At 45.6% G+C, this 12,836-nt stretch overlaps 1 protein-coding gene across 3 annotated transcripts in view; it reads left to right on the top strand.

Annotated features, from left to right (window-relative positions):
- The window catches only part of WWC1 (WW and C2 domain containing 1), a 152,177-nt gene that overhangs the window by 125,247 nt on the left and 14,094 nt on the right, over positions 1-12,836 (top strand). For all 3 annotated transcript variants that reach the window (XM_045075627.1, XM_045075626.1, XM_045075628.1), the window contains 3 exons: positions 3,746-3,898; positions 5,671-5,762; positions 11,661-11,787. In XM_045075627.1, the coding sequence (XP_044931562.1) occupies positions 3,746-3,898; positions 5,671-5,762; positions 11,661-11,787 (372 nt within the window). The remainder of the gene's footprint in view (positions 1-3,745; positions 3,899-5,670; positions 5,763-11,660; positions 11,788-12,836) is intronic.

The raw sequence follows: 12,836 nt of genomic DNA, 5'->3' as shown, positions 1-12,836 counted from the left end.
AAATTAGCCGTGAGCCACACGTTGGGTTTGCACAGTCCGTACCATGCCTGGTCCATCCTGACAAGGAAGAACTGAGGGAGAGGATCCCAGGTGGGTTGGAGAGGCCCCTCCTCATCTCAGGGGCCCCTCGAGCCACCGCGTGGCTACTGGCCAACTTCACAAACTGGTTCGTGGGCTTTTCTGCTACCCCATTGGCACAGCCGCTGTTTTGGGGATGGTGAGTCAGCCAAACCCCGGACCTGGTCAGGGCTCTTTGAAAGAGGGCATGTTGAAACAATAAGGCCTCTGAGGAGTGGTGAGAATTATTTTATCATTTTTGACACAGGATGTGTGTCATTGGAAATAAATCCTCTCCCTGGGAGGTTACATTCAATTAGGTTGATACAGTGTCATTTCACTCCATCTTAAGACATCCGTTTACACAATTCAAAGAAAAACTATATAGAAAGATTAACTGAAGAGAAATCATGTTCCCCCTGACCCTTGTACCCAGCCCCCCCATCCTAGATGGCTAAGCGCTTTGATTAGTGTTTTCTTTATCTTTCCAGCATTTCTTTTTGCACATATATTCACCTTGCACCTCAAAAACGGGCAAAATGTATGTATATATAGAAAGAGAATATATGTATTCTCATCCCTTTTTCCATTTTTTTTTTTTTTTTAATTTGAGAGAGAATGAAAGGAAGCATGAGATAGAGGAAGGTCAGAGGGAGACGCACACCCCCTGCTGAGCAGGGAGCTATATGTGGGACTCGCTCCTGGGACTCCAGCTTAGCTGAGGGCAGTTGCCTAACAAACTGAGCCACCCAGGTGCCCCACCTTTTCATTTCTTAAACAAAATGTAGTGCACGGCATATTCCATTCTGCGCTGTTCTGGGTGGGGTTCCCCCCCACCTTAACAGTACAGCCTGGAGCGCCCCTGGGTGGCTCAGTTCATTGGGCGACTGCCTTCCACTCAGGTCATGATCCTGGAGTCCCGCATCGGCCTTCCAACTCTGCAGGGAGTCTGCTTCTCCCAATGACCTCTCTCCTCTCATGCTCTCGCTCTCTCATTCTCTCTCTCTCTCTCAAATAAATAAATAAAATCTTAAAAAAAAAAAAAAAAAGTACAGCCTGGAAGTCTCTCCACATCAGCACCTAGAGATTTTCCTTATTTTTTTGTATATAGCTATATAATAGCCCATTGGGTAAGTATATTATGGTTTATTTCTGCAGTCTCCTGTTGCTGGAGCTCTGAGTTGTTCAAAATCTTCTACACTGGTCTTAGTGATGAGTTTTTGGATCTGACTTCAAAAAGGAGTCAGGCAACAAAAGCAAAAATAAACAAGTGGGGGGCGCCTGGGTGGCTCAGTGGGTTAAAGCCTCTGCCTTGGGCTCGGGTCATGATCCCAGGGTCCTGGAATCGAGCCCCGCATCCGGCTCTCTGCTCAGCAGGGAACCTGCTTCCTCCTCTCTCTCTGCCTGCCTCTCTGCCTACTTGTGATCTCTGTCAAATAAATAAAAAAAATATTTAAAAATAAATAAATAAATAAATAAATAAACAAGTGGGACTATATCAAACTAAAAAAAGCTTCTGCACAGCACAGGAAATCGTCAACAAAATGAAAAGGCAATCTACCAAATAGGAGAAAGTGTCCGCAAGTCATGTGTCTGATAAAGGGTTAATATCTAAAATGTACAAAGCACTTGTACGACTCTACAGTAAAAAAGCAAACAATCCAAGTTAAAAACGTGCAGAAGATTTAAATCATCATTTTTCCGAAGAAGACATACAGAAGGCCAACAGGTACATAAAAAGATGATCACCATCACTAATCACCAGGGACATGCAAATCAAAATCACAGTGAGAAAGCGCCTCATCCTTCTTGGAATGTTTATTATCAGAGGGACAAGAGACAGCAGATGTTTGCAAGGATGTGAGAAAAAAGAAAAGACTTGTGCACTGTTGATCGGGTCTGAGTCGTTAGGGCTGCTATGGAAAAGCGTGGGTGGTTCCTCAAAAAATTAAAAATGGAATTGCATTGTGATCTAACAATCTCATATCTGGGTCTATACACAAGGTCTTTTTTTCTTAAGATTTTATTAATTTATTTGACAGAGATCACAAGTAGGCAGAGAGGCAGGCAGAGAGAGAAGAGGAAGCAGGTTCCCCACTGAGCAGAGAGCGTATGTGAGGCTCGATTCCAGGATCCCGAGACCATGATCTGAGCTGAAGGCAAAGACCCATCCAGGCACCCCCATAAACAAGGTCTTGAAAAGATACTTGCACACTGTGTTCATAGCAATATTATTCATGATAGTCAAGAGACAGAAGCAACCCGAATATGTGTCCGTAGATAAATGGATTAAAAATTGTGGTCTCTGGGGCACTGGGGTGGCTCAGTCAGTTAAGAGTCCTGACTCTTGATTTTGGCTCTGGTCACAGTCTCAGGGTCATGAGATTGAGCCCCACGTCGGTCCCCATGCTGGGCGCAGAACCTAGTTAGGATTCTCTCCATCGCCCTCTGTTCCCACACCCCCCAACCTGGCTCTCACACACACTCTGTCTCAAAAAAAAGTGATCTCTGTGTGTAATGGAACATTATTCAGACTTAAAAAGGAAAAAATCCTGTCCCATGCTACAACACAAATAAACCTTGAGAACATTATGGTAAATGAAAAAAGCCAGTCACAGAAAGACAAATCAGTGAGTGATTCCACTTATATGAGGTATCTGAAATAGTCAAATTCATAGAAACAGAAAGTGGTGTTTACTCGGGACCGGGGGAAGAGAAAAAGGAGAAAAAGAAGTTGCTTAATGAGTATAGAGTTTCCAATTTGCAGGATGAAAATGCACTAGAGATCCATTGCATAATGTAAATATAAACACTATTGAACTATCCACTTAACAGTAAGAGGGCAAATTTTACATGACAACATGGATGGACCTTGATAACGTATTAAGTGCAATAAGCCAGAGAGAGAAAAACAAAGACTGTGTGATCTCACTTACAGGTGAAATCTGAAAAACCAAACTCATAGAAACAGATTGATCATTGCCAGAAATGGGGGGTGGAGGGTGGGTAGTGGACATGGGAAAAGGTATTCAAAAGGTACAAACATCTAGTTATAAGATAAGTAAGTTGTGGCCATTGGTGTACAGGGTGGGGACTAATTAACAACACTGTATTATTTGAAAGTTGTTGGGATAGATCTTAAAGTTCTCATGTAAGAAAAAAAATTATAACCATGAGGTGATGCATGTTAACTGAACTTGTTGTGGTAATCACTTCACAAAACATAGTCTACCAAATCTTTATTTTTTTAAGTAAACTGCATCCATCCCACCTGAGGCTTGAACTCACGACCCTGAGATCAAGAGCCACATGCTCTACCAACTGAGCCAACCGGGCACCCCCCAAATCTTTATGTTGTACAACTTAAACTAGTACAATGTTACATGTCAGTTATATTTTAGTAAAACTGGGGGACAGGAGGTGGTAAGTTTTATGTTTTTTATCATAATTAACAAAAAAATACATGCAGTGGGTGTTCAATAAGGATTTGGTGAATGAGTAAACCAATGAATGAGTAAGTTAGTAAATGAGTGAGTTGTAGAAAATGATTCAGAACTCATCCTTTCCTCTTCCCAGAAGTTCCCATCCCCTCTGGGGGTGTTTTTCCTACTTCCCTCAGGAGCCGAATTCCTCCAGAATACCTTGTCAAGCCCTGGCTTATCCTCTTGCCTTTTCCCATCCTCAACAGGGAGGCGCCCAGATCAGCCTGGCTGAGGTCTGTCGGTCTGGGGAGAGGTCGACTCGCTGGTACAACCTCCTGAGCTACAAATACTTGAAGAAACAGAGCAGGGAACCCAAACCAGTGGGAGCCAAGGTCTCCACCCCAGGGCCTGAAAGCACGGTGAGCTGGGTCCGGGGTTGGCCCCACCCTCCTATGTCTGCAGCACCTGGATGGATGGACGGAAAAGCCTCTCCCAGAACTGGAGGAGGGCGGGCGTCAGAGGTGGGGGAAGCAGCCGAGGGTATTGGAACAGAGAAGGAGAGGAGGGCAAGCTACTGTGCTAAGGGGCAGGGAGCTCCCATTTGCACATCTTCCACATCTGTGCTCTCCCCTTTTGTACTTGGCTTGACATAATAGAACTTGGCTGATGAAAACCTTAATTTATGTTGTTATTTTTTTAGTGAAGTGGAGTAGGAAGGAGAAACCTGTGTAAAATAAAACTTTAACCCTTCTTGAGAAGCCACTCCCTGCATCGTGGTCCGTAGTGGAGGCTTGCTCTAAGAGGCAACAGAAAGTCACAGGAAGGACAGTCAGAGAACTGGGTGATTGTTAGTTGGGTGACAGGTCAATCATTTCACTTCCCTGAGCCTCTGTGGGTTTTGTTTGTTTGTTTGTTTGTTTGTTTTTTTATGTCTAATCTGAGTCTGAAAAGGTTATTAGGAAGGTTTGAAGAAGCACATGTAAAGAACAGTCTGTACTTGGTTACTCTGGATAGTCATTGCCCAGAATTTCAGTGGAGGGGATGGGCTAGGTCATCCAGTTAAGGATAAGGGTAAGGATTAAATCTCTTTCCTCCCCACCCCCCCCACCTCCTTTTTCATCCTCCTCATTTTCTGCACTTCCCTCTGTGTTTATTATGTGCCATTACCAAGGCTCAGAAAGGTTACCTAAGGACATACATCCAATAAGCAACAAAGCTAGGTCTCCCTCACTCTAAAAAGGAGTCTGTGAGCTGGCAAAGGTCTTGAAAATATCCTCTGCTTTCTAGAGCATGTCCTTTGGTGAGTCACGTCAACCTTAGACACATTCATTTCCTTGTTCCCATTTCTCAAGGGAATAATTGTAAGCTCTACCTATCAGAATAGTTGTAAAGATTAAATAAGATGCTACACAGAAGCTGTTTATCAGTGCATGACGTATACCAGGCCTTCAACTGATTTCTGTTCCCTCTTCCCCAAAAGAAAATTTCAGGGGGTTTTCAGGCTCTGGCCCACACGACCAAAGGTATTTGCTGATTAACTATGGGCTTAGAAAACTACAAGAGCAGTTTTTGCTCTACTATGAGCTGCCATTTACTGAATGCTAATTATGTGCTCGGTACTCTTCAATATGCCTTATGGACATATTCTCAATTAATCTTCATAACAGCCCTTTGTGGTAGTTATTAGAAACTACTGTAGAAGAAACAGAGTCTCAGAGAGGTTAGTTTCCTCAAGTCACACAGACTTCCTCACTGTAGACACCATTCAGTATGGATGATCTTCCTCCAGGAAGTCTTCCCTGAATGCACCAAGCTGACTTTGCCATTGCTCCTTTGTTCTTACATATCACGTTATTTTGTTATTGACAGTTCATGTGATGGTCTTCCCGGCTACACTATAATCTCTTTATAGCCAGAGACCTATAATTCTGCCTCACTCAACTACTAAACTTGACTGTCTTCCAAAAGTCTGTCCAAGCGGACAGGGGTTATTCTCAGGAGAACTGCCAGTTAGGTGAACTGAGCGCTGTGCTTACAGTTTATAAGTGACTGTGGGGCAGGATGCTCACCCACTCTGCTCTTCAGTTTTATTCTCCATCCAAGGGGAGGGTCACACTCTGAGCTCCGATTCTTGCCCCGTGAGGTGGCTCCAGTGGCACGCACATGAAGGCCTGGACCTTTGTCTCCACAGGATGCCGTGTCTGCTCTGTTGGAACAGACAGCAGTGGAGCTGGAGAAGAGGCAGGAGGGAAGGAGCAGCACGCAGACCCTGGAAGACGGCTGGTAAGGAGCATTCCCCTGGGCTTCCGGAACTGATCTGGTGTGGACCTGGATACAGTAATGAGATTCCCAAACCCCAGGGCAACCAAGAAAAGTGTTCCCCTTTGCAAAAATGGAGAACCTCTCTCCTCACAGGTTCTCTACAGGCAATAAGGCAGTACAACTGACCCTTGAACAGTGCAAGGGCTAGGGGCCCCAAGCCACATAGAACTTTTGATTCCCCCAAAACTTCACTAACAGTCTGCTGTTGGCCAGAATTCTTTCCAGTAACCTCAACAGTGCATTAATGCATCCTTTGTATGTTATATGGATGATACTGTATTGTTACAATAGCATAAGCTAGAAAAAATTTTTTTTTAATTTTTTAAAAATTTTATTTATTTGAGAGAGAGAGAGAGAATCATTGAGCACAAGTAGGGGAGGCTGTAGGCAAAGGGAGATCATGACCTGAGCCAAAGGTAGATACTTAACCAACTGAACCATCCTGGTGCCCCTAGGAAAAAAATGTTAAGAAATTCATAAGGAAGAGAAGATATGTATATAGCACTGTAGTGTATTTATCAAAAAAATCCATATATATGTGGACCCATGCACATAACTTGTGTTATTCCAAGATAAATTGTATATAGCCTGATAAAATTTCTTCCCAATTGGTCATTTTGTGATCTATAACTCACTCGTGCTAGTTTACATATTTGTGTCTGCATTTACTCACTTATATTTATTTTGGTAAAAAATAGACTTATATTACTATATATCAGAAGTAGGTATAATCTGCCATAAATTGAAGATGTTTCAATAAGCAATTGCATTTGACTGCTAGAAACAGAGAGTAGAAATAATGGGCTTAAATTAAGATCTTTTATTTCTTTGTTGCTTACAAAGAAAAATGGGAGGAAGCAGTCCCGGGCTCATCTGTCGGCTCCATGGTGTTGCTGGGAACCCAGGCTCCTCCTCTCCTTCCACTTTGCTCTTTTTACTGGGTGACTGCCATCACCGAGACTGCTTTATAGCTCAAAATGGATGCTGAGTCACCAGCCATCAGACAGGCATCAGAAAAGAGGAAAGATAAAAGATGTGCTTGTATGCTTTTTAACCACGGAGCATTCCTCAGAGTCCCACCCAGCAATTTCTGCTTGATTCTCATTGGGCACGCATAGCCATCTGGTCTACCTAACTGCAAGGGAGGCTGGGAAATGAGGTCTGTAAAGCTGGGAATGAATATCAGGGTTGTCTTACCAAGGAAGACAGTGGAAGTGGATCCTGGGTAGGCCATGAGACAAGTCTGCCTCAGAAGGTAATAGAAAGTTTAAATGTCATGAAAATCAAGCAGTAATCAATAAAACGTGCCTAGACATATTGCTCACTAAGGCTCTGGGCCTGAGGTCTTCTCTCACTGCTAAACAGGGAGATTAGTCAGTGTTCCAGCAATATTAAAGACATGTGTTGCCAGAGAGACTTCTCGGTATCCAGAGGAGAGCTGGAGACAGCTTTCTGTCTGTGTGCTTCGAGTCTCTTTAGTCTCTTGGATCCCGAAAGAGAGGTCTCCTGACACATAGCAAACAATGGTATAGACCAAAATTCAAACCTTAGCTTCATTATGCTTTGGTCACCTTTAACAAAGCGTTTTTAACTTTTTCTTGTGGTATGACACACTTACCTAAAAGTTCCCCTAAGTGTACGGCTCCGTGAATTTTCAGAAACCAAAGTACCCATGTAACCAGCATCCAGATCTAGAAACAGAGCATAACCGACTCTCCAGAGCCCATAGTGGGCTTCCTCCAGGCCACTGCCCTCCACAGGGCAGCTGTTGTCAGGCGAGTCACTGTGACCTCGTCTGAGCCTCATCTGGAAAAGCGGGCTGGGCTGTCACACCGGCTACGGGGGGCTTGCTGTGTAGGGCTGAAGGGGAAGCTGCCGTAATGAAGATGAAGCCCAAAGCTCATGGTGGACACTCGGTCGATGGTAGAAATGATCTCTCAGAAAATGAGAAGAGAGCCTGCTAACTCCCAGCTCAGAAGGCAGAAGGCAAATTCCACCTCAGAAGTGACCAGAGCCTGTGAATTTGCCCTCTGGGAGGAAATATCGGCAGGCTTCAGTGCACGTGCTCTGAACTCAGAGGGCTGGGGGCTCCATCAGCTTCCTGGGGGATCCTAGGTCTGGGTGAGGCCAAGCATCACTGAATTTTTAAAAGCTCCCTGAGTGACCCAAATGTGCAGCTTTCAACCGTGGCTCTAAACCTGTTTCTGCCTCCAGGAAATAACAGATTTAAAGAGTGGCCACAACTCTGGGATATTCAGCCGACGGAATAGAATTATGCATGATAAGCTCTTAGCACAGACTTTGTCCCATAGGAAACACTTAGGAGCTCTTCTGTATTATTGTTACCTCCCCCCAGTTATGCATTGGGTCTCAGAAAGGGCCTTTCGTTAATACCTTTCACTCCAGGGGTCAGCAGAGGTTTTCTGGAAAGGGCCAGAGAGTAAATGTCTGCTTCGTGAGCCATGCGGATTCTGGTGTGTCTACTCACCTCTGTGGTTGTGCTATGAAAGGAGTCCTCAGTGGCACACGCACCAACCATCATGTCTCTGCCATTGAAGCTTCACTTGCGAACGCCGAAATTTGAATTTCATATACATTTGCACATGTCATGAAATATCATTCTCTTTTTTATTTTTTTTCAGTCATTTAAAAATATAAAAACCACTCACAGCTTGGGCTCTCCAAAATTGGCCATGGGCTAGATTTGTCTCACCGCCTCACCCCACTTTTACTCTTCTCTTTTACCATCTTATTTCTCCACGCGATTAAAGGGTAGGGCAAGGTTCCTGAATTTTCGTATGTTCATTTGTTTGTTTTAGGGCTCACTCGAAACGGTCTCAGTTTCTCTCTTTCCCTCTCTCTCCCTCCCTATGTCCCTTTCTTTCGCTGTCTCTCCTCTCCCTTTCCAACGCTTCCTCCCTCCCCTTTCCTCCTTCCTCCCTCTCTCTCTCTCTCTCTGTGGCACACCGCTGGGCTGGGCTGGGCTGGGCTGTGCAAAGGTCTGATGCCGGAACTAGGCCCAGGACCTGTCTTCCAAAACCCTGGCACAAGATCAGTGGTTTCTGCCAAATTCCAAGCTTGTGGTGAGACTTTTCAAGCCATCCCCTAGCAACTGCCTTCTGTTCTCTCTCCCTTCTCAGCCCCCTCTCTCCCCACCCCTGCCATTCAAACTTCCCTAGACACTGACTTACAAAGAGGACTGGGAATCCCAGAGCTGCTGTGCTGGAGTCAGTCCATCTGCAGGCCTCCTCCCCCCAAGACTGGAGGCTTCTTTTGGCCTGGAATGTTAACTAACTCCGTTGTGTCCGCTCCGCTGCAGAGTCCTATGTGGGGGTCCCCCAAAGACTGGCCCTCTGTTCTAATTTCCACTCTGTTCTCTCAGCACCCAAGGGCCAGGATGCCATAGTTACTCCCTCCTTGTATTTGTTTAGCTTTATTTAGTGCCCACAATCACAAGCCTGGACTTTCTTAAGATCCACAAGCAAAACGAAGTTCTAAGAGTATTAGAAAATATAAGAGACTGTAATCACACACAATACTAGGGTGAAAATCCTGTGTTTGCCTCCTTGGGAACTTGTGTGTGTGTGTGTGTGTGTGTGTGTGTGTCTAGGGCAGAGGTTGAGAAATGGTATTGTGGGGTACCAGGGCACGTGTGCTTTACATTTTAATAGGCATTGCACAATAGTTCTCAAATAAGATGGTCCCACCAGCAGTAATTAAGACTACCCTTAACCCTACACCCTTTCTGATACTACATGTAGTCTAACTACAGTTCTTCATCAAAAATACGTCCATGTTTTATTACAGTGGATACTGCTACACTGCACTGTGCAAACTGGCTGCTCTGGCATATACTCCGTTTCCCATGCCTTCTCTATATTTGGCCACTCTAAAGGGTGAAAAGATGTTGTCGACTTTAATCATGTTTCTCATGACAATTGAGATTTTTCGGTTCTCCTTTCCGGAAATATTTAAATCAGGTTCACGGTCAAAAAGAAAAGACTTCCCTGGTGGTCAAGCACTTAGTGGGGTTGGACAGATTGGATGGAAAACCTGGCTGCCCCCTTCGTGGTGTGTGACACTGGATGGGACCTAGAAATTCACTGATCCTGGCTTTTAAATCTGTAAAATGGAGACAGGAATTGCTTTCAGTGTTGTTGTAAGGCCTTAGCGTGGCCCCTGGTGCTTATTAAGTCTTCCGTAAATGCTGGGTGATGTGGCATCTGCCAGATTCTTAAGGAGGTGCTCATCGTGTGTTCCCATATTTAATGGCCCTTTTATGAGTAGATCAAGAAGCTGTGGGAGGGAGAGCAAGGGGTGTCCATTAGCACTGGTCCCCATCTAAGGGCAGGGGAGGTTTTAGTCATGAGGCTGGAGATCCAAGATCTTTTCTCCTCATCGGGAAAATCCCAAAGGAGATTTTGTGCTTATCCACAGTCTCACTGAGCCAGCTAACTGGATGTCAGATTCTCTGCTTTGGGCTCAGTTCCTTCTCCTGCTGATCAGAAGACTGGTGATTATGGGGACGCCTGGGTGGCTCAGTTGGCTGGACGACTGCCTTCGGCTCGGGTCATGATCCTAGAGTCTCCAGATCGAGTCCCGTGTCGGGCTCCCAGCTCCATGGGGAGTCTGCTACTCTTTCTGACCTTCTCCTCGCTCATGCTCTCTCTCACTGTCTCTCTCAAATAAATAAATAGAATCTTTAAAAAAAAAAAAAAAGAAGAAGACTGGTGATTATGTATGTCTTTGAGAAGATGGGACTAAAGATAAATTAGTAATTAACAAATGCAGTCTATTTGTCACGACTCCTCCCAGCCCTGACGTCCGAAGGGAATAATCATGAAAAGTATCACCAAAAATAAACTCTCTGGCACATGGTGCCAGAACACCATCAGATATCCATATAGAAAAAAATAGGGGCCCCTGGGTGGCTCCATTATTTAAGCGGCTGCCTTTGGCTCAGGTCATGATACCAGGGTCCTGGGATCAAGCCCCATATCTGGTGAGCCTGCTTCTCCCTCTGCCTCTGTGCTCTAGCTCTTTCCCAAGTAAATAAATTTAAAAATCTGAAGAAAATAAAAAGAGGAGTGGGGTGGTGGGGTGGCTCAGTCAGTAAAGTGCCTACCTTTAGCTCAGATCATGATCCCAGATCCTGGGATCAAGCCCCACATCAGACTCGCTGCTTAGCAGAGTGTCTGCCTCTCCCTCTGCCTCTCCTCCCCCTCATGCTTATGTGTACTCTCTCTCTCTTTTTCTGAAATAAATAATTTTTTTTAAAGAAAAGAAGCTTTATTCATAATTGCCAAGAAATGGAAGTCTTTCAAATGTTCCTCACCAGACAGATGAATAGCTGAATGAATTGTGATGTATCCATGTCATTGAGAATGCCACTCGGCAATGAAAAGGGGTGAACTGCCGATACAGTCACCAACATAGTTGAATCTTAGAGACTTTAGATGGAGAGAATGAAGCCAGAGACAAAAGAACACATACTGTCTAATTGCATGTTTACAAAATGCTAGAAAACTCAACCTGCAGGGACAGAAAGCTGATCAGTGGTGGGCTGGGGGTAGGAAAGGTTATGTAGGAGAGGGTACAAGAAACCATGTAGGGTCGGGGAATGTTCTGTATCGAGTGTGGCAGTAGTTACACGGGGGAATACATCGGCTGGGAATACGCTGGCCAAATGAAACTATACAATGAAAATGCATTGTGTTGTACAACAGTTAGACCTCACTTTTGTTTGTTTAAATGTGTCCTCAGCTGTGAAAAGGCTTGGAAGCCCTGCCCGAGGTGCATTTAGAGGCAAGCGAGCAAATCAGAGTGGTCTCTGGTAACCAAAGCTCTTTGTCATCACAGGAGGTACGAGGAGACCAGCGAGAACGAAGCGGTGGCCGAGGAGGAGGAGGAGGAAGAGGAGGAAGAGGGAGAGGATGTTTTCGCTGAGAAAGCTTCACCTGATAGGGACGAGGGCCCAGCGTTAAAGGTAGGCAGGACCAGAGAGGCCGGAAGGTCTGTCTTGGGGAAACAGCCCTCGGTGCCTGAGTCCAGGCATTCCAAAAAGGCGCCTCCAGCCTTGGGGGCCCTCGGAATGGGGTGACCTGTAGAAGGTTGTATAGCAGCACCCCTGCCTGTACTGCAGGGCATCTCAGTGACCATAAAGGAGGAGAGGCTGGCTCTCCCCTCCTCTGTCCTGCCCTCTGCTCCTCCCGTATCTCCAGGCTGACCTCAAGCTTTGTGGCCAGCTGGGTCTGGGTTCAGGTGCTGGCTCTGCTACTCTCTCGCTGTGCAGGCTTAGGCAGGTGACTTCGTCCCTTCCAGCCTTCATTTCCTCATCTCTAAAATGGATACAATAATACCAGCCTCACTGACACATTCTTAAGTTTCAAAGGAATGTGTTTCTTGTTTCTTTGTTTGGATCTACCCAAAGTACAGTAGGAAAAAGGAGTCCGGTAAGGTTCACCTCACCACCTCCTTCCCTGCTGTGCAAGGGTTAATCACAATAACCAGAGTCAATCTCCACAGAGAGCTCTCTGTCTTCTGCTCCAGCAGGAAGTAGAGCAACCTGTTGTGGGCGAGCAGGGCACCTGGGTGGAGCTGCGGATTGCGCACTGCACAAAGGTGCCTGGCCGAGAGGGGCTGAGAAGAATCTCGGGCAGCCTTCCAGCTGCTCCATGCCCGGAGTAGTCTTTTTACAGCCTCTGCAGTCAGAAGGGGTGCCTTTCTCAAAATTACGCAAAGGCACTGTAGGCCAGCAGGGCTCTGCATTCAGGTGTTCTTGTTTGCTTGTCTGTTGCTGGTGCCCCCTGTAAAGGGACAGTAGAAAACCTGCTCCCCGGGTTGAAAGACTGAGATTTGTGGGTTGCCTGCGTAATTCCAGGGAAGCATCTGCGGTTCTTGGCGGCAGCACTGGAGGCCTTGGGTGTGGCTTTGTCAAAATGTGGTTGGCATACACGTCTTGAGGGCATGAAGTCGAGGACATCCGTCCACATACTGCTCAAGTGAGCTTATTTGGGGACTGAATATGCTCCAAGC

Source organism: Mustela putorius, unplaced genomic scaffold (genome assembly GCF_011764305.1).
Source record: "Mustela putorius furo isolate JIRA1106 unplaced genomic scaffold, ASM1176430v1.1 tig00000145_pilon_pilon_pilon, whole genome shotgun sequence".
Lineage (NCBI taxonomy): Eukaryota > Metazoa > Chordata > Mammalia > Carnivora > Mustelidae > Mustela > Mustela putorius.
Note: the sequence above shows the minus strand (reverse complement) of the source record. Positions and strands in the feature narration are given on the sequence as shown.